The sequence below is a fragment of the Podarcis tiliguerta genome, assembly GCF_965153285.1.
Source record: "Podarcis tiliguerta genome assembly, chromosome: 1".
NCBI lineage: Eukaryota > Metazoa > Chordata > Lepidosauria > Squamata > Lacertidae > Podarcis > Podarcis tiliguerta.
Window position 1 is genome coordinate 130,783,023 of NC_139534.1, and position 21,340 is coordinate 130,804,362.

The following is a 21,340-nucleotide window of genomic DNA, read 5'->3' on the forward strand; positions in this document are numbered from 1 at the left end:
GTAGCGCCCAGGGACGCCGCGGAGATCGGGGGCTGCCGCATCGCCCCGTCGAGGGCGAATCCGGGGCTGCGGTGGGAGGACAGGATCCCGGGCCTGGAGCAAGACGGCTCGGATGACTTCACACTACACAGCGTTGAAAGCACTGGCAAAGGTGCTCCACCCCGTGAGAGAGGAGTTTTGGCGAGGTGCTCTGGGTCCCCGTCGATTCCCCCTGCGCCTTGGGGACTCCGTGGTGGGGGGCGGAATTGGAGATGTCCTCTGGCTTCCCATCAATTCCCTCCCCCACCCCCCGCGTGCGCCTTCGGGACGCTGTCGATGGAGGGGATTGGCGAGGTCCTGGGGTCCCCGTCGATTCCTTCGTGCGCCTTGGGGACGCCGTCGTGGGGCTCGGCTGCTGGCGAAGGACTGGGGAGGCCGGCCGACGCTCCGCCCCGACGGGGCACCCGGTCTCTCTCCAGCCCCCTAACCGGGAGGGAGGAAAAAAGGATTGTAAGTTGTTCTTATATACAGTGACGGCAGCAAGAATGTTATTGGCACAAAAATGGAAGCAAGAAGACTTACCGACGAAAGAAGATTGGAGGATGAAATTGATGGACTCTGCAGAATTAGATAAACTAACAGGAAACCTGCGGGACCAGAGACTCACAGAAGATTGGTGTAAATTTACGGACTATTTGAAGAGTCACTGTGATGATCAGATTACATTTGTAGGTTTGCAAGAAGTTTTGTGAGGTGAGTAATTTGAATTATTGCATAACTGGATAAAGAGGAGGATGTTGGTTAAGATAATTAAAGGCAGTATGAATTGAAGAAATGCAGAAGAAATGATAAAAATGGGGGATCATCAGAGGTGCTGGTGGAAGTCCAAAAAGTTGTATAAGATGTGAAGTTCTGTGGTATGTATGTATAATAATAATAATAATTTTTTATTTGTACCCCGCCCATCTGGCTGGGTTTCCCCAGCCACTCTGGGCGGCTTCCACAAAGACAAAAAATACACTAAGATGTCACACATATGACAATTAATATGTTTAAAAATTAATAACAATTATTTTAAAAAAACAACAACAGGGAGGGAGGGAGGGAGGGAGGGAGGGAGGTGTCGCCTGGTCCCGCCCCTGCCGGCTTCCCCGCCTCCGCCTGCCTTCCCTCTTGACGGACCGCGCTGAGCGCAGTCCCTCCGATGAACACCACGAGCTGCGAGGCGGCGCTGGAGCTGCGTCTGCCGTCGGGCGAGAGCCCGGCCAGCGCGGCGCTCATGTTCGCGGCCGGTGTGCTGGGCAACGTGACGGCGCTGGGGCTGCTGCTGCGGGCGCGGGCTCGCCGTCGGGCTCGCCGGGAGCGCCTGGCGCCCTTCCACGTCTTGGTGATGGCGCTGGTGCTGACGGACCTGCTGGGCACGTGTTTGCTGAGCCCGGTGGTGCTGGCAGCCTACGGGCGCCGGCGGACGCTGCGCGGGTTGTCCGACGGCGGCGGCGTGTGCCTCTACTTCGCCTTCGCCATGAGCTTCTTCAGCCTGGCCACGATGGGATGCCTGGGCGCCATGGCGCTGGAGCGCAGCCTGGCCATCGGCGCGCCCTACCTGTACGAGCGCCTCCTGAGCGCCCGCCCCGTCGCGCCGCTCCTGCTGGCCGCCCTGCCGGTCCTCTACGCGCTGGCCGCCGCCTTCTGCTCCCTGCCGCTGCTCGGCTTCGGCCGCTACGTCCAGTACTGCCCGGGCACCTGGTGCTTCATCCAGATGCACTTCCCGCGGGCAGGCGGCGCGGCGGAGCTGTCGTCGGGGGGCGCCTTCTCGCTCCTCTACGCTTCGCTGCTGCTGCTGCTCATCCTGGCCGTGCTGCTCTGCAACCTCAGCGTCATCGTCAACCTGCTCCGCATGCAGCGGAGGGGCAAAGCCACCCGACGGGCCACCGCAGCTGCAGCCGCTGCCGCTTCGTCCTCCTCCTCCTCTTCCCAGCTCCGCCAGACGGAGACCTCCGACGGCCAGGCGCCCAGCCCCAGGTGCGCGGCCAGGAAGCAGCTGTCCATGTTCGAGGAGCTGGACCACCTCATCCTCCTCGCCATCATCACCATCACCTTCGCTGTGTGCTCCCTGCCTTTCACGGTGAGTGGGAAGGGAGGATGCGATGGGGACGCCCCGGGGGAGCAGTCCAAAATCCCGGGGCACAAGCAGCCAGCCTGTGAACTGGCCAAGAGGTGGGGGATGAGCTGCCATGGGGCTGGGGCTGCATCAGAGTGAAAGGGGCTCTTAAAGAGGTTTACAGTTGTAGAATTGTAGCACTGTAGCGTTGGAAGGGACCCTAAGGGTCATCTAGTCCAACCCCCTGCAATATAGGAATCTCAACTTCTTCTTTGGCGATCCCTCGTAGCCGAGTAAATTGTCTTCCATGAACACGGTCTTAGCAGTGAGTCCGTGAGTGACTGTGGAGGCCAATTCTGGATCCACACGTCCTTCCACAGTGGGGACATTGGTTTCCGGGCAGGAGTTGATCACGGTGTGGATTTGCCAAGTGTGCCTTCCTCTTAGCACGTTTCTCCCTTGCGTCCTGAGTTCAAGCGTCTTCAAAACCCATGACACCTTTGGAAAAGGCTATTCTCCAACTGGAGCGCCCGCAGGCCAGTGTTTCCCAGTTGGTGGTGTTTATACGTATTACATTTTTAAAGATTTGCCTTGAGACAGTCTTTAAACCTCTTTTGTTGACCACCAGCACGACGCTTTCCATTCTTAAGTTCAGAATAGAGTAGTTGCTTTGGGAAATGATAATCAGGCATCCGCACAACATGACCAGTCCAACGGAGTTGATGTTGAAGAATCATCGCTTCAACACTGGTGATCTTTGCTTCTTCTAATACACTGGCATTAGTTTGCCTGTCTTCCTAAGCGATTTTCGGAGACACCGTCAAGGGAATCCGTTCCACTGCCAAACAGTTCATACTGTCAGAAAGTTCTTCCTGATCATAGAATTGTAGAGCTGGAGGGGACCACGAGGGGCATCTAGTCCAACCCCCTGCAATGCAGGAATCTTTTCCCCCAACATGGGATTTGAATGCAGAGTCTCATGCTCTGCAGACTGATGTTTAGCTGGAATCTCCTTGTCATTTGAATCCGTTAGTTCAGGTCCTACACTCTGGAGTAGCAGAAAACAAGCCTCTTCCATGTGATCACAGCCCTTCAGATATTTGAAGGAGGCTAATAATAATAATAATAATAATAATAATAATAATAATGTTATTTGTATCCCACCCTCTCTGGCCAAAGCCGGGCTCACAGCAGCTAACAACAGCCATCACATCATCTCTAAATCTTCTCTTCTCCAGGCCTTTGATAATTTCGGTTGCCCTTTTTGGAACCATTCCCAAAAGTGTTGTTGTTGTTTATTCGTTTAGTCGTGTCCGACTCTTCGTGACCCCCTGGACCAGAGCAGGCCAGGCACTCCTGTCTTCCACTGCCTCCCACAGTTTGGTCAAACTCATGCTGGTAGTTTCGAGAACACTGTCCAACCATCTCATCCTCTGTCGTCCCCTTCTCCTTGTGCCCTCCATCTTTCCCAACATCAGGGTCTTTTCCAGGGAGTCTTCTCTTCTCATGAGGTGGCCAAAGTATTGGAGCCTCAGCTTCACGATCTGTCCTTCCAGTGAGCACTCAGGGCTGATTTCCTTAAGAATGGATGCGTTTGATCTTCTTGCAGTCCATGGGACTCTCAAGAGTCTCCTCCAGCACCATAGTTCAAAAGCGTCAATTCTTCGGCGATCAGCCTTCTTGATGGTCCAGCTCTTACTTCCATACATCACTACTGAGAAATTCCCAAAAGTACAATATCCTTTTTGAGGCGAGGCAACCAGAACAGTACACAGTTAGGATCCATGGGTCTTCTGCTGGCTGTGGGGCCCTGGCAGATGCCCAGCTTGAGCACCCTCTGCTGCTGGCCCCGAAAGCAGCTGGGTTTGAATCTGCGACCTTCTGCAGGCAGAGCAGGTGTTCTCCCTGTGAGCTTTTGGCCTTCCCCAAAGACCCTGCAGCCTTATGACGCAGCAGGGCTGATAAGGCGGCTTCTGATGCCCCTGAGTCTTGGATGTTTAGCATTAAGGGCTCAGGATGACTCTTAAAGTCATGTTAAATGTGAGACATCAATCACTTTCCTCCTGCGATTTATGCCAGTGTCTAACCACTCTTTTTTCCCCCCCATTTAATATTTATTAAGTTTTCATAATATAATATAAACAAGACAAAAGGAAACAAAGAAGAAAAAGAAAAAGTGCAATAAAGAAAAAACACATTAACATATAAAAATGCAAACACACAAAATAACAACAATTAAAAACAACTTCATCTTCCAAAAAGAATCTTGCTTTAGCTTTTTTCCTGGACTTCCCCATACCTCCCTCCTTTGTATTCCATTTCCATTGTTCGTTCAGCAAATCCTTTCCCTCATTTACTTTCATCTAAATTTTTATCTTAATATTTTAGCTTTACCTTTACCACTATTTTTCCATAAACTTCATAGCTTTGTTACTATAAGCCACTTATCTTAAATACAGCATCGTTCTAACATTCATTAATTTTACAATGTTTCTGTAAATAGTCTTTAAATTTCTTCCAATCTTCTTCCACCTGATCTTCTCCCTGGTCTCGGATTCTGCCGGTCATTTCTGCTAGTTCCATGTAGTCTATCACCTTCATCTGCCATTCTTCCATGGTGGGTAATTTTTGTGTCTTCCAATACTGTGCAATCAGTATTCTTGCTGCTGTTGTGGCATACATAAAGAAAGTTCTATCCTTTCTTGGCACCAATTGGCCGACCATGCCCAGGAGAAAGGCCTCTGGTTTCTTGAGGAAAGTATATTTAAATACCTTTTTCATTTCATTGTAGATCATTTCCCAAAAGGTCTTAATCCTTGGGCACGTCCACCAAAGGTGAAAGAATGTACCTTCAGTTTCTTTACATTTCCAACATTTATTATCGGGCAAATTATAAATTTTTGTTAGCTTGACCACTCTTCCTCCCCCATAAATTTTTATTAATTTTCATACAGTTTAACCAATTCCGTTCCGTTCCTGTACAACCTTCCCCTGGTGTTTTGACCTCCCATCCTTAGTTCCACAATGTTTCTGTTCAAATCCTTTAGCTGCTGCCTTAAATACAGTACTCCCCCCCCCAAAAAAAAACCACATATATCTTACATTACATCCCTTTGCTTGCCTCTCAAGTCCTGCCTGCAATTTCGTTTGACGAATATTTTCTCAGATGATCCGAAAAGGGTCTCCACCCTTCGCCAGTTTCTTCTTCTTGTTTTAATCATTTTTGTTTGGTTTTACACATACGAAATTATAACAATCCAAATACATATCCATATATTGAGATTACTCTGAATCTCGCGACTTCCCCAAACCCCCTCCATGGAATCCTATTTTCAGCATTTACAATTGCATAGTCTTCCATACTCTAAATTTTATATCAATCCATATTGTCCATAGTATTTATTACATTACAAGTGGAATTAAAATCCTGCTAATGTTTCCATCTGCTTATAGTGGTCTCCTAGATAACTTATTAAAAATTTCCCATTCTTTTTTTAAAAAAATTCTTCTCTTGGTTCCGGAGTTTTCCAGTCTGCTTTGCCATTTCGGCATAGACCATCATCTTAGCTTCCCATTCCTCTCTGTTAGGGACTTTGTCTTTTTTCTGCCTCTGGGCTAGTAGCATCTGAGCAGCTATTGTTCCATACATGAAAAGTCTTTTCTGCTTCTTTGGGATGTCAGTACCTGTAATTCCTAAAAAGAAAGCTTCTGGGGTTTTTAAACAAAGGTTATTTTAAACATTTTCTTTTCATTTGATTATACAGTCATACCTTGGGTTACAGCTGCTTCAGGTTGTGTTTTTTTGGGTTGCGGACCACCGAAACCCAGAAGTACCAGAACATGTTACTTCCGGGTTTCAGCAGTCGTGCATGGGCAGAAGCGCTAAATTGCGCTTTGCACATGCGCAGAAGTGCCGAATCGCAACCCGCCCGTGTGCAGACATGGGTTGTGAATGCTGCATGTTGCAAACATGCATCCCACACAGATCATGTTCACAACCTGAGCGCCCACTGTACAGTATATCATCTCCCAGAAAGCTTTTAGTACCTTACAGGTCCATCACATACGATAGAAGGTACCTTCTTTTTCTTTACATTTCCAGCAGATATTTGTACTTGTCCTATTGACCTATTTGCTAGCTTAAAAGGTAAAGGACCCCTGACAGTTAAGTCCAGTCGCAGATGACTCTAGGGTTGTGGCGCTCATCTTGGTTTACAGGACGACGGAGCTGGCATTTGTCCGCAGACAGTTTGTCTGGGTCATGTGGCCAGCATGACTGAGTCGCTTCTGGCGAAACCAGAGCAGCGCACGGAAATGCCGTTTACCTTCCTGCTGGAGCGGTACCTATTTATCTACTTGCACTTTGATGTGCTTTCGAACGGCTAGGTTGGCAGGAGCAGGGACCAAGCAATGGGAGCTCACCCTGTCGTGGGGATTCGAACCACCAACCTTCCGAACGGCAAGCCCAAGAGGCTCAGTGGTTTAGACCACAGCGCCACCTGCGTCCTAGGAGTCAAATACCACCGGTACATCATTTTCATATACAGTGGTAACTCGGGTTAAGAGATTAATTCATTCTGGAAGTCCGTTCTTAACCTGAAACTGTTCTTAACCTGAGGCACCACTTTAGCTAATGGGGCCTCCTGCCGCCACCGCGCCGCTACCGTGCAATTTCTGTTCTCATCCTGAAGCAAAGTTCTTAACCCAAGGTACTATTTCTGGGTTTGCGGAGTCTGTAACCCGAAGCGTCTGTAACCCGAGGTACCGCTGTAGTTTTCTTGCAGCATACATACAACATGCCATAATTATCAAGTCTGCTTTCCATAACCTTTCCCAATCTGCCAACTTTAGTCGTTGGAAACCACAAGGGGGCTTGGTCAGAAACAAAGATGAAGCTAGATAGCACTGTGGTCCTGAAATGAGATGGGCTGGGTGAGCAATTTGAACCCCTGGTGTGTCAGTGGACGGGGGGGGGGGGGAGAGGAATAGACTTAAGAACTCCTGCAATGATAGAGCAAACACAGTTACTGTAGGGCTGTCTATTGAGTAGTCCAATATTGTCAATTTTATTGGTTCATTCGTATTGTCAATAATGAAGAGGCTAAGGAACAATGGATGGAAATTAAAACCTCATGCAGGAAGAAGAAAGGAAAACTTCCCTTGCGGATTTACAAATTGCTAAATGTCTTAATACAAATTGAAGTCAATCATTGGAGCCGGGGTACAAGGGATTTTATCAAGAGTGGATTGTAATTGGATTGAGTAATAGATCGGAAGCAGGGTGAAAGGGAATCAACAGGCCTTGAAGTACAGCACACAGGGGGGTGGGACATATAATTTTTTATAATTGGCTTTGATATTGATTTGTACTTGAATTTATACTGCAATTTGGAATTAATATAATAAGGCTTATATTGGATTTTTGTATTTGAAAATTCATGAAAATTGTTTAACAAAAAATAAAATAAAATGAAGAGGCTCAGGTGTAAACCTCACACAAATCTGGAGCGGAGTCCCTAAGGCGGTTGGGTGACTCTGTAATAAACAAAAATCTGCCCTTATTCCCTTAAGGGAGACACAAGAGCCCTTATAGAGTCCTTTGCACATTCTCCATCGGTCAGAGAAAAGAACAGAGGCCAACCAGAGAATATTGGGAAGCAAAGCAGCTCGTAAGCCTGACCTTTATTGAACTGTTGCAACAGGGTGCTCCCCTCAAACGCAGGAAAGGAGGAGGAACCCAGAACCAAGGTGTGCCCTCCGCTATATAGACATTTTAAATTGCCCACCCTGGAGTTCAAGACAATCCCCAGAAACATCATAAATACACGACAGAAGGGGTGTAGCCCAAGACCACCCCCAGACACATTATACCTACATCACAGAAAAGGCGGTCTACAGCAGAAATCTGAGTGCGTTGTTTACCTCCTGTCTGGCAGGTTACCTGTTAATGCTTACTTGATTGGATAACCTGGGGAGCCTGGCCAGTCTTTTGTAATGAGCAGGTCACAGGCTCACCCTATTCATACACAGACATACCCTTAAGACAGGATTTGTGAAGAAAAAGACAATGGGGAGGCTTTTCCATTTTCCTTTGATCTTGCAGAGAAAACATTTGGTCAGTTTGGGAGCCAAAATGTCTCCAGGGCTGCCCTCCTGCACTGCCTCAGACATGTGGCCCATACATTCATGTAGGTGTTTGCCTGGCAAATCCATGAACATTTAATATATATATTAGACCTTAATTCTTTTCTTTTCAGAGGGACGCGGGTGGTGCTGTGGGTTAAACCACAGAGCCTAGGACTTGCCGATCAGAAGGTCGGTGGTTCGAATCCCCGCGACAGGGTGAGCTCCCATTGGTCCCTGCTCCTGCCAACCTAGCAGTTCGAAAGCATGTCAAACTGCAAGTAGATAAATAGGTACCACTCTGGCGGGAAGGTAAACGGCGTTTCCGTGCGCTGCTCTGGTTTGCCAGAAGCGGCTTAGTCATGCTGGCCACATGACCCGGAAGCTGTACGCCGGCTCCCTCGGCCAATAAGCGAGATGAGCGCCACAACCCTAGAGTCGGTCACGACTGGACCTAGTTGTCAGGGGTCCCTTTACCTTTACTTTACTTTTATTTCAACTCCTTGTATGCCTCCTTCCGGCAACTCCTGCAGCCAAAGTGGTGCCAAACGTCTTGCTCTACTTTCCTTTGGACCCCGCCAGCAAGGCCGAGGGGGGGTCTTGTCATCTGGGTAGTTCAGGACCTCTAGACACGCTGCCCAGGCTTGTGTCCTGGGGGGGGATCCTTTTGGCCCTGCTAACACAGAAGTTTGACTTCACCCCCGGAGGCTCACCCCCATTGTCTCTCAAGACGGATGGATGACAACAATAACACAAAACATTGCCCGGTATTCCAAGGATGGTTAGGTGGATACAATCTGTAATGCTCAATCTGCCTTCGGGACTGTTTTCAGCCTCTCGCGGTAGCTCGCAACATAAAAGGGGAAACTCTTAAAAAGTGCAATAGAATGCAAAACATTTCAATGGCTTTCTGTTTATATGCGTTAGTTTTTATGGCATGAGATGAGCAAGCCAACTGTGTAAACAAGGCTGAAATCCCAGGGAGCTGCTAGCAACAGAGGCAGCAGAGCGGCCAGCTCAAATTAGCCGGAGGGCGGCTTTTTACAAAATGAAAATACCACACATGGGAAAGCCAGAAGCAAATGCTGAGTCAATATATATGACGAGGAGAAACTTTGGGCTGGTTCACACTTCCTCCTTGCCCCATGCACACGTCTGTGTGGTTTTCCACTTGCCATTCTCCCTTCCCAGGGAAAACCCGCTGTTAGGCTCTATATCGGAGAAAATGTCAACCGGGAGAAAACCCGAATTGCTGTTTGCACTTGGACAAGAGGAAGCAGGGATAAATCATTCCTTTCCATTGCTAGTATGGATCACCATACTTTGCTGTGGTGTCCATTGCATCACAGCCCTTGCCTCAAACCAATCCTCCTCTTTCTCACTGACCTTAAACCCGTTCACTCTATGTATCTTCACAGTTAGGTATGCTAAAATTATAATATGATTCAGTTTTTTCCTCCATTGGTTCACCCCTAGCTCTTCTGCATTTTCTGCATTTTCCCAGTTACTCGCTGTAACCTGCCTGGCTGCAATGATCATCCATTTTAACCATTTACATTACCCATTTACTCTTTTGTTTTTAACTCTGTGCTACTCAGGCTAATAAGAACCATTAATTTAGATATTTCTCTCTCTCTCTTTCTATCCTTACAGTCTCATCCCAAAGTTTATTATAACAGGATATTGACATTCGGCTGTTGGCCCCCAGTATTTAGCTCGGGGTCTCAACAGCCTTGAAACATCTTCTCCACTTCATTTGCGCCCCCCCCCCACGGTCCGGCTGAGTCATAATTGGAGAAGGCACAGCTGGCGGATCTGCAATGGGACGGGTCAGAAAGGAGACCGCAGTTATGCGTTCTTTCGCCCTGGGACTTTTTTAGCCAGCATTCAGCACAGCGATAAGTCACCGTCCTGAGTCTGCGTGTGAGAATTGCCACTTTCCCAGTGGGACCTTCTCTTCCCCTAAATCTGCTTTGGGGGCCCCCACTACACTCGGAAGCAGATTTTGCGGGAGGGTGCAAGGCGAAGGGAGAGAGATGGGCGGAAGTCTCGTGACGCAAGCAGAAATCCTATGACAGTTGTTTGGGGCTGCCTGGGATTCCAGTCATTTAGTACATTGGTGCCCCCATTACTTTTGGTGTTGGGGGATATAAAACATTGAAAGGAGGGCTAATAATAGATCACTAGTGTTGAAGCAATGATTCTTCAACATTAACTTTGTTGGACGGATCATGTTGTGCGGATGCCTAATGATCATCTTCCAAAGCAACTGCAATGGTACCTCGGGTTAAGAACTTAATTCGTCCTGGAGGTCCGTTCTTAACCTGAAACTGTTCTTAACCTGAAGCACCACTTTAGTCAACCAGGTTAAGAACGGACCTCCAGGGCAAATTAACGCGAGGTACCACTGTACTGTTTCCAACAGTGGAAACGGACATAGTCACCTGCCGTGGGGTATATCAGGGACAGAACCCAAGATCTGCTTCTATATGCAGAACAGATGCTTCATCACTGAATTCAGATCATCCCACAAAGCAATCATGCTACATGGTACATGATCTTTGTGAGGTTCCAAAAGTGACCTGAAGCACTCACTTGTCACAGAGTGTAGTGCTGGTGACTAGTTTAATTAATCATAGTTTCTTCTTTTATGTAAACAGCAGACGGAAAATTGGAAGTTCCCCTTTTGCATTATTATTATTTTTGCCCATGTTTCTTTCCTTCTGCTTTCTTTCTCGCTCTCTCTTTCCTCCCTTTATCTCTATACTCCCTTTCTTTTCTTCTTCTGTTTTCCTCCTTTGTTTTGTACCTTTCGTGGCTGCAATTTTACTGTATTATGGGGAAATCTCGATTTAAAAATTGTGTTTTTTTAAAAACGGGCAGGGGCTGCCATGCCGAAAGGTTGAGTGCCTAACAGGTCCCTGTGAGAGTGCCTTTTCTGCAAATCGAAGCAGCAGAATGAACATGCATGGATGGGGTATGGCGATATTCAGTAGAGTTTACTCCCCAGGGAAGTGTCTTGCACAGCCGCCTTAAAAATGATGCATACTAGACAAAGATCCGTAAAGTTAAAGATATGGTTTTCCCAGTCGTGATGTATGGAAGTGAGATAAAGAAGGCTGATCGCCGAAGAATGGATGCCATAAAGAAGGCTAATCGCCGAAGAATGGATGCTTTTGAATTATGGTGCTGGAGGAGACTCTTGAGAGTCCCATGGACTGCAAGAAGATCAAACCTCTCCATTCGGAAGGAAATCAGCCCTGAGGGCTCACTGGAAGGACAGATTTTGAAGCTGAGGCTCCAAGACTTTGGCCACCTCACAAGAAGAGAAGACTCCCTGGAAAAGACCCTGACGTTGGGAAAGATGGAGGGCACAAGAAGAAGGGGACGACAGAGGACGAGATGGTGGGACAGTGTTCTCGAAGCTGCCAGCATGAGTTTGACCAAACTGCAGGAGGCAGTGGAAGACAGGAGTGCCTGGAGTGCTCTGGTCCAGGGGGTCACGAGGAGTCGGACATGACTAAATGACTAAACAACAACAACAGACGAAGATGTGCCACTGGTCTCATTTTGCAGCATGCACCAGCTGCTAGGAGTCACAAGCTGGGAAGATGCACTCTTCTGCTCAGACCCTGCTTGCAAGTTTCTCATGGGGCAGCTGACTGGCCACCATGAGAACTGCATGCTAAACTAGATGGGACTTTGGCCTGGTCCAGCTGGACTTAAGTGCTTTGCATCATTTGTCTCATTTTGCTATTTCTTGGGAAAGGAAGGAGTTATGCAAGACTCTGAGCAACCCTACCCCCCCCCCGCCCCCACCTAACCACCAGAATTCTTACTGACTTGTGAAGTGTCAGGCAGCGTCAGCGAAAGGCTTCCCAGCTATGCGGCAGCCATGAGGACCACAAACTTACTTTTGTATCTAAATAATCTGTAATGAATTGAGGGCGGGGGAATGTTTAAAATTCACTTTTCCAAAAAACAACAACCAGAGTCTTTTCTATTGGGGATAATTCAGAATAAAATTCCCAGGTGTCAAAAAAGGTTATTTATGTATGCTACTACTGTGGCCTGTGTTTCGTTAGCCCCCAAAGGAAAAATGAGTGAGGTCCCAACCAAAGAAGAATGGCGATTTAAGATGGGGGGGGGAATTGTGTACACCAGAAAACATTGACAGCATTAAGATAAATTCAACAGTGTAAATAAGGTTTGATGGATGCATTTGTGGAATATTGAATGGTTTAGTTTTTGTAAAATATGCAGGCATCTATGATATGCAAAATGGACCATGGAAGGAGAAGAAGGGAATATTTTAAGGATGTTAAAATGAGTATTTTAAAGAGTATAACAGAAAATTTAATTTTAAAATTATATATATATAAAGAAACTTACTTTTGGTTTTATAAAAATATTATTTTTAAGTCTTGGAGTCTCAGCTTCAGGATCTTTCCTTCCAGTGAGCACTCAGGGCTGATTTCCTTAAGAATGGATGCGTTTGATCTTCTTGCAGTCCATGGGACTCTCAAAAGTTTCCTCCAGCACCATAATTCAAAAGCATCCATTCTTCGGCGATCAGCCTTCTTTATGGTCCAACTCTCACTTCCATACATCACTACTGGGAAAACCATGGCTTTAACTATACGGTCCTTTGTTGGCAAGGTGATGTCTCTGCTTTTTAAGATGATTGTCGCGTTAGTGAAATGTATAAACCTGAAAAGCAAAAATAAAATTATTTTAAAAAGAAGAAGTGGGAAGGAGCAGCGAAGGGAGACTCAGAGGCTGAAAAAGGAGGCTGGCGTAGGCCTGGAGGCAAAACCACAGCCACAAATTCACCCTGGACTGTGAGCCAGACCCTCAACAATTTCCTGTGTTCTGCTCCAGCCTTATAAAGAACCTTCTTGCCGCTGCAATGCAGTTAAGTCCACACACTCAGAGCATCCTTTGAAGCGTTTCCTGTATTAGGGGGGCTGACGTAATTCTCTGCAGCCTTTTCCACCCGTAAAACGCTTGAGGTTCAAAAGCAGATCCCAACATGCCTCCTCCATTTAACAAATATTCCTGGGCGTGCTATTGTCCTTCTCCGCTGCCCTGTGAAGTTTTGACATCAGGGCTTCACTGTACTCTTTCCAGCAGCTGCTGAAAACATTTTTGTTCAGACAAGCCTACCCAGGCATGAGAACATAAGAGCCTGCAGGATCAGGCCAAGGGCCTATCTAGTTCTCATAGTAGCCAGCTTTCTGCGACTGAATTCTGGTGCTGGAGGAGACTCTTGAGAGTCCCATGGACTGCAAGAAGATCAAACCCATCCATTCTGAAGGAAATCAGCCCTGAGTGCTCACTGGAAGGACAGATCCTGAAGCTGAGGCTCCAATACTTTGGCCACCTCATGAGAAGAGAAGACTCCCTGGAAAAGACCCTGATGTTGGGAAAGATGGAGGGCACAAGGAGAAGGGGACGGCAGAGGACGAGATGGTTGGATAGTGTTCTCGAAGCTACCAACATGAGTTTGACCAAACTGCAGGAGGCAGTGGAAGACAGAAGTGCCTGGCGTGCTCTGGTCCATAGGGTAACAAAGAGTCAGAACCGACTAAACGACTAAATATTCACAAACATTGCTGTCTCCAAAAGTGGAGACAGGACATTGCTGTCATGGCTAGCAGCCACTGTGCTGGGCCTGGGCGTAACCCGTGCAACATGGTCCAGGGCCAGTCCAGAATCCGAGGGTTCTGCTAGGAGTGAGTCCGACAGGGCCAAGGCAGGACACGAGGCAGAAAACCAGGCAAGGACAGGTACAGGATCTCAGGCAGGATCTGGCATTCAGCAATATTGCTCCCGCAACCTGGGCCTGCGTCCGACAGCCTTTTATCTTTGTCAGGGTAACGGCTGGTCCTGATCCCCCGGCGACTCACCTCCCTGTCTCGCCCAAAGGCCAGCACTCCTCCTGCGAGTCCTCAGGTCTCTCCTTCTCTCAGACCTGAGTCTGTGCAGCTCGGGAGACATCGGTGGGTGACTAGACCCAGAGGCTGCCTCAGCCTCCCCTGACCCAACCGGTAGTGGAGCAGCTGTAAGTGATGGCCCAGCTAGAGGCAATGAGGTCATCCTTGCATCTGGAGCCAGGGCAGGCTCAGGCCCCTGACTCGGCCCAGCTGGTACTTGTTGCAGGGGAACCTGTGCAGACTGGGGCTCTTCAGGATCAGGCCCCGGACTTGGTTCAGGTGATGCCTGAGGCAAAGGATCCGGTGTGGACTGAGACTCCTCTGGTTCCACGTCCGAGCCTGAGTCCCAGGCCATCACAGCCACTGACCATCACGTCCTCCTGTGGAAGTGATAATTTGACATTCCATGTAGAACTTTGATATATATGTTTCAATGTCATGGTCCGGTTGGACGCAGAGGAATGGTGGAAGGGACCAGTTGGGGAAAATCCAAGGAAAGAAGGCTCAGAGCCCAGGGATTGGTGGTGGGGCAACGATGAGTGGACACAGAGAGAAGACTGGGAAGAGAAGGTGTGGAAGCTGAAGGGGTAACAGGACTCGGTGAGCTGGGAGAGTTTGTGGCAGAGAGAAGAAAGAGAGATCTCTCTTGAACAGGCATGGCCAAACTTGGTCCTCCAGTTGTTTTGGGACTACAACTCCCATCATCCCTAGCTACCAGGACCAGTGGTCAGGGATGATGGGAATTGTAATCCCAAAACATCTGGAGGGCCAAGTTTGGCCATGCCTGCTCTAGAATGGCACTGAGACAAAAAGACACAAGGCATGATAGAGACCAGGAATAATCAATATGGACATAAAGGTAAACGTAAAGGTACCCCTGCCCGTACGGGCCAGTCTTGCCAGACTCTAGGGTTGTGCGCTCATCTCACTCTATAGGCCGGGAGCCAGCGCTGTCCGAAGACACTTCCGGGTCACGTGGCCAGCATGACAAGCTGCATCTGGCGAGCCAGCGCAGCACATGGAACGCCGTTTACCTTCCCGCTGGTAAGCGGTCCCTATTTATCTACTTGCACCCGAGGGTGCTTTCGAACTGCTAGGTTGGCAGGCGCTGGGACCGAACGACGGGAGCGCACCCCGCCGCGGGGATTCGAACCGCCGACCTTTCGATCGGCAAGTCCTAGGTGCTGAGGCTTTAACCCACAGCGCCACCCGCGTCCCAATATGGACATACTGTTTGGCAAAGACCCAAAGGAATAATTGGTTAAAATAAATACCTCGCACAGGAAGAAGAAAGGAGAACTTCACTAGAGGACACATACATGATTAAATGTGCTAATACGAATTGAAATTAAAAATTGTAGCTGTGGTATAAGGGATTGTTATTAAGATTGGATCGTAATTAAAGGGAATTATTAAACCTTGAAGGCTATTACGCAGGGGGGGCACCTAAATTTTATAATTGGCTATTTGACTGACTTGTATTCAAATTGGCATTGTAATTCGGTATTGATATAATAAGGCTTATATTGGGTTTTTGTAATTGAAAACAAATAACAATTATTTCTACAAAAGAGAGAGGCAGAGATGAGTTAGGCTGGTGAAGTCACAGGTGTCTCCCCCTCCTGCTGTGACAAACTCCCCCCTTGTCTCCCAGGGCCAGAAGAGACATGAAGAGCGAGGAGCAAAGGCCAGAATGCAGGTACAGTCTCCAATTTCTGGGGGGAAACCCTGAAGAGGAGACGACTTAGGCAACTGTGGGGAGGTGGACTCCTTCAGTCTCAGCAACTGCTTCATGGGGGCAAGACCTACCAGGACAGACTTGCTGTGGCAGGACTCTGCCAAGTCCTTGCAGATCGTATTTTTGCCAATCAAGAGTTAACTCTGATGTGCATGGTGTGATTTACTGCCAGCTTGCTTCTGACATTCAATCTGTTTTCAGTTTATTGCTGGGGTTTTGTTCCTCCTGAATGTTTTAAGGACTTGTTTTTTACTGACGATGTCATTGTTTTGTTCTCTTTGTAAACCACTCTGAGGGAGTTGCTGTTTTTACCAATCACATGGCACATAAATCCTATGAAATAAAACCCATAACATTTTAAGCCTCGTGCGCTATACAATTGCTAAACTGCTGTTCTTGTTTAGTCATTTAGTTGTGTCCGACTCTTCGTGACCCCCTGGACCAGAGCACGCCAGGCCCTCCTGTCTTCCACTGCCTCCCGCAGTTTGGTCAAACTCATGCTGGTCGCTTCGAGAACACTGTCCCACCATCTCGACCTCTGTCGTCCCCTTCTCCTTGTGCCCTCCATCTTTCCCAACATCAGGGTCTTTTCCAGGGAGTCTTCTCTTCTCATGAGGCGGCCAAAGTCCTGGAGCCTCAGGTTCAGGATCTGTCCTTCCAGTGAGCACTCAGGGCTGATTTCCTTAAGAATGGAGAGGTTTGATCTTCTTGCAGTCCATAGGACTCTCAAGAGTCTCCTCCATCACCATAATTCACAAGCATCAATTCTTCGGTGATCAGCCTTCTTTATGGTCCAGCTCTCACTTCCATACATCACTACTGGGAAACCATAGCTTTTACTATATGGACCTTTGTTGGCTAGGTGATGTTTCTACTTTTGCTAAACAGCGTGTTGTTATTCTTGTTTCTTTCCAGGTCCGTGCCTTTATGAACCATTTTGACCCGGGTGTGGATTACAAGGAAGACCTTCAGGCAATGCGGTTCCTGTCATTCAATTCCATCATTGACCCCTGGGTGTTTGCCATCCTCCGGCCTCCCATCCTGAGGGTGATACGCTCTGTCCTCTGCTGCCGGGTGCCCCTAAAACCACGAACTATGGACAGGCAGAGGCCTCCCTTTGCCAAACCAAAGCCCATCGAACAGGCTGGCATTTGCAGGCAGTGAACGGTCTCCTGCTTTTGGAGAAGAAGTTTGAAAGTCCATCTCTGGACAGTTCCTCAGGGTAATTCCAGGAGAATGACCGGCGTTCTCCATTCCCATGTTGTCATGTCTGCTGGACATCAAAGTATGCCCTGTCCTGGATTTCCCTAGGTCTGATATGACTCCATCCTAGACATGTAGAGTTTGAAGGGACTTTTAGGAATCCTAGTCTAGTCCAATGTTCTGCCATGGGGGAATCACAGCTAAAGACTTCCTGACATAGGCAGGTAGCCGTGCTGGTCTGCCGCAGTCAAAACAAAATTTTAAAAATGGACATAAATCTGACATCAGGAATCACAAGACAGAGAAACCCGTAGGAGAAGACTTCAATCTCCCAGGACATTCTATACAAGATCTCAAAAGTAGCTGTCATATTGCAAAAGAATTTCAGAAATAGACTGGAGAGAGAAGTTGCTGAATTGCAACTTATTACCAAACTGAAAACCATGGAGAGACCTGGTCTGAATAGAGAGTTGGATTCTTATCTCATTATGCATGAAAAAGCTATTTTTAGCCATCTCACCCTTTGCTTTTTCCTGTAAGACCGATTGCAGTCGTTAACAGTCGTCAGCTGGTTTACCACACCTATCAGCCAATCACCCATTCCCACCACCCTTCTGAGTAATACCCCTCTCACTATATATAAGGGTCTGGTGACTTCTGTTTCAGTGTATCTGAAGAAGAAGAGGAAGAAGAAGAAGAGGAGGAGGAAGAAGAAGAAGAGGAGGACCAAACTTAGTTGGTCTCTAAGGGGCTACTGGAAGGAATTTTTTTATCTTGTTTCGACTTCCTGACAGATGGCCATTCACCCTAACTGTTCACCAGGAAATCCTCAGGTGGCAACATTGGAGACTGTTCAGATTGGAGACAACATCAGATCATTGGTCCATCTGGCTGATTATTGTCCTTACTTCCTGGAATTTTCTCTTCCGGATTTCAGGCAGGGGTCTTTTCCATCCTCACCTGGAGATGCCTAGGATTGAATTTGGGGGATTTTGCATGCTCTGATGCTTAGATGGGTCAACCTTATGTTGCACTGAGACAGAGGGAGAATTATCTCCCCAAGGAACCATTATTTGTTTGCAAAACACTCTGTAACCAAACGTGTCATCTTTGCACGTTTCTTCTCTCGGATGAAGGCCGGGGCCAATGCAAAGAACATGATGCACACTTTATCAATGGCTGTTGAATGCAATTGGATATTTATCTTCAATGGGTTTTCTCCCTCCTGTTTGCTTTGACTTCAGATGCTATATGTCAGTAAAACTGTGTGTGGTCGTTGGTCAATGTGGTAAGATCCATATTAGCTTGCGTTATCTTATATGAACCATTAGCTTTGTCGTCTACGCACTGAAATCAACATCTTCAAATCCAGAAGGAAGATGCTCTTACCTGAAGCAGGTAGAGGCATAATTTACTAGTGCAAACTATGCACAAAATGGCCAGTAAGTATGGAAAGCAGAGAGGAGGCAGAATGTGGAGACATTAGCTTCTGAGAGGTTGGGTCTTTTAATTGAATTGAATTGAAATTGAAATTGAAAAACTTTATTGTCACTTGTACAACTTGTATACAGTGAGGTTATATTAGCACCCCCCACTCAGCTCTCTTAGTCTTAATTCCCCTCGTTTACTGACACACACACACCAAACCCAAAAGTCAGTTGCGCTGTTGTTATCTTTTCATTCAGCAGCCTAACAGCCCATGGATAGAAGCTGTTCTTTACCCTGTTGGCGCAACTAATCATGCTTCTATATCTTCTCCCTGAGGGCAGGAGAGCAAGAAAGTGCCGGACAGGGTGTGAATCATCTCCTGAGGCAACGTTCTTCCGCTATTTCATCCAGCAGATTCACGGGACAGCCCAAAATATCTTGTTCTGTATTCACCACCCTCTGTAGGCACTTCCTATCAGTTGATGTCAAACCAGCGTACCGCACCGTGATGCAGTATGAAAGGACACTTTCTATTGTGGACCTGTAGAAGGAGATCGTCAAATGCTGATTGACATCGTTCTTCCGCAATACTCTGAGGAGATGGAGTCTCTGTTGGGCTTTCTTAACCACCTGAGTTGTATTGATCTTCCAAGTAAGGTCTTCACTGAGATAAACTCCTAGGAATTCGAAGGAAGAGACTCTCTCCACACAGCCCTCCCCGATGTACAATGGGGCTAGTTCTCCTCCCTTCCTCCGATAGTCCAACACCATCTCCTTTGTCTTGCTGATATTAAAGTGCAAGTTGTTCCCTAGGCACCATGTAGATATTAATATTAATAATTAATATTAGTATTAATAGCATAAGAACAACAATAGCTCTGCTGGCCCCTGGCCCATCTGGTCCAGTATATGGTCCTCACAGTGGCCACCCAAATACCTGTGGGGCACTCAAAAGCAGGATCCAACCTCAGGGGCCCTTTCTCCTCCTGCGGTTTCCAGCAGCTGGGATCCAGAAGCACTTCCGCCTCTGACCGTGGAGGCAGGGCATAGCTAGTAGCCGCTGATAGCCCTCTCCTCCAAGAATTTTATTTATTATTACTATTATTTATTAAATTTGTAAAGCAATGACAAACCTAGACAGCATCTTAAAAAGCAGAGACATCACCTTGCCAACAAAGGTCCGTATAGTTAAAGCTCTGGTTTTCCCAGGAGTGATGTATGGAAGTGAGAACTGGACCATAAAAAAGGCTGATCGCCGAAGAATTGATGCTTTTGAATTATGGTGCTGGAGGAGACTCTTGAGAGTCCCATGGACTGCAAGAAGATCAAACCTCTGAAGGAAATCAGCCCTGAGTGCTCACTGGAAGGACAGATCCTGAAGCTGAGGCTCCCAAGAATTTGGCTACCTCATGAGAAGAGAAGACTCCCTGGAAAAAACCCTGATGTTAGGAAAGATGGAGGGCACAAGGAGAAGGGGACGACAGAGGACGAGGTGGTTGGATAGTGTTCTCGAAGCTATGAACATGAGTTTGACCAAACTGTGGGAGGCAGTGGAAGACAGGAGTGCCCAGCGTGCTCTGGTCCATGGGTCATGAAGAGTCGGACACAACTAAATGACTAAACAACAACAAATTAAATTTGTATGCCGCCCTTCATCCCCAGATCAAACTACAAGATAAAAAAACACAAAACACATTCAGCCTCATCGGACGTCCTTAAGTTCCAGTGTAATGAGAGAGAGAAGGGAGGTTTTCTCCGTCTAATTTCTCCTTGCCATGCATCATTTTGTCAACTTCAATCCTGTCACCTGTCTCTCACCCTTTTGCTCAGTTGAGAGTCCCAGTTGCTCCAACCTTTCTTCATAAGGGGGTTTCTGTTTATTAGCCATGATAGCAAATGGAGCCTCCATGTGAATACCAGATCGTGGAGACAAACAGCATAGGTGTTCGTAGGGCTTACAATGCTAAGCCAAGGAAGTTCACAGCAGCCCCATCTTACCCTGGTTAGCAGTCAACACTAAACCATGGCCTGTTAAACCATGGTTTATTAAACCATGGCTTAGTACAGGTATGGGGAACCTTTAGCCTTACAGATCATGCTGAACTACAACTCCCATCAGCCCCAGCAAGCCAGGGGTGATGGGAGTTATCGTTCTGGAAGGCCAAAGGTTCCTCACACCTGGTTTGGTGGTTTAATAAACTTTGCGGATGGTGTTATCTGCCCAACTTAACTATGGTTTGTTTATTGCCAACAAACTCTGCTCTGAAGCCATGGTTTGTTGTTGTCTCTCATCTGTCAGACAACTTGTTTTAGCTTGCTGCTTATTAAACAAACTGTGGTTTAAGCAAACCATGGTTTAGTGTTACGTGTAAATTAGGACATTATTCAGGAGAGCTCCCAACAGGCTGCTGAAATGCAGATGGCTGAAATCACAGAATTATAGAGATGGAAGGGACACACAGGACCATCTAGTCTAACCCCTGGCAATGCTAATGCTGTGAGGGGATGGGAACTTTTCAATTCATCGAACTCCTTGCCAATCAAAGCTGTTGTTTTAACATGATGCTGCATAACCATTCTGGGGACTTTTAATGGCAAAGGGGAGTGTAAGAAACCTGATAAATGAAATAAATTTGACAGGATGCCATGGTTTGTTCCTTTTGAGATTCTGTTTCAGAAATATTTAAGTAAGAGGTGCAAAATAAAACTTGGTTTCCTCTTGGGTCTTTTGTGTTTTTTTGCTCTTCCTCATGTTTCCTCCACATTTCTCTGCTGCTCCCCGTGGCTTTTCAGAAGATAAAAATAGTGCTGAGATCTGCCCTCCCAGTTTCT

General features: G+C 47.2%; 1 protein-coding gene and 1 long non-coding RNA gene across 3 annotated transcripts in view; both read left to right on the plus strand.

Moving 5' to 3' along the window:
• Positions 1 to 21,340, plus strand: part of LOC310677739 — a 304,619-nt gene that overhangs the window by 256,002 nt on the left and 27,277 nt on the right. The gene's annotated exons all lie outside the window — the stretch shown is intronic.
• Positions 1,178 to 21,224, plus strand: PTGER2 (prostaglandin E receptor 2). Its single transcript, XM_083438848.1, has 3 exons — positions 1,178 to 2,104; positions 16,793 to 19,812; positions 20,184 to 21,224. The coding sequence occupies exons 1-2, from the start codon at positions 1,184 to 1,186 to the stop codon at positions 17,039 to 17,041; spliced, it is 1,170 nt and encodes a 389-aa protein (XP_083294974.1). The 5' UTR covers positions 1,178 to 1,183; the 3' UTR covers positions 17,042 to 19,812; positions 20,184 to 21,224.

Excerpts from the sequence above, each read along its gene's own strand:
- PTGER2 (XM_083438848.1), top strand. The coding sequence starts at position 1,184 with ATGAACACCACGAGCTGCGAGGCGGCGCTGGAGCTGCGTCTGCCGTCG. Across the intron at positions 2,105-16,792 it reads TGTGCTCCCTGCCTTTCACG|GTCCGTGCCTTTATGAACCA; the intron begins GTGAGTGGGAAG and ends GTTTCTTTCCAG.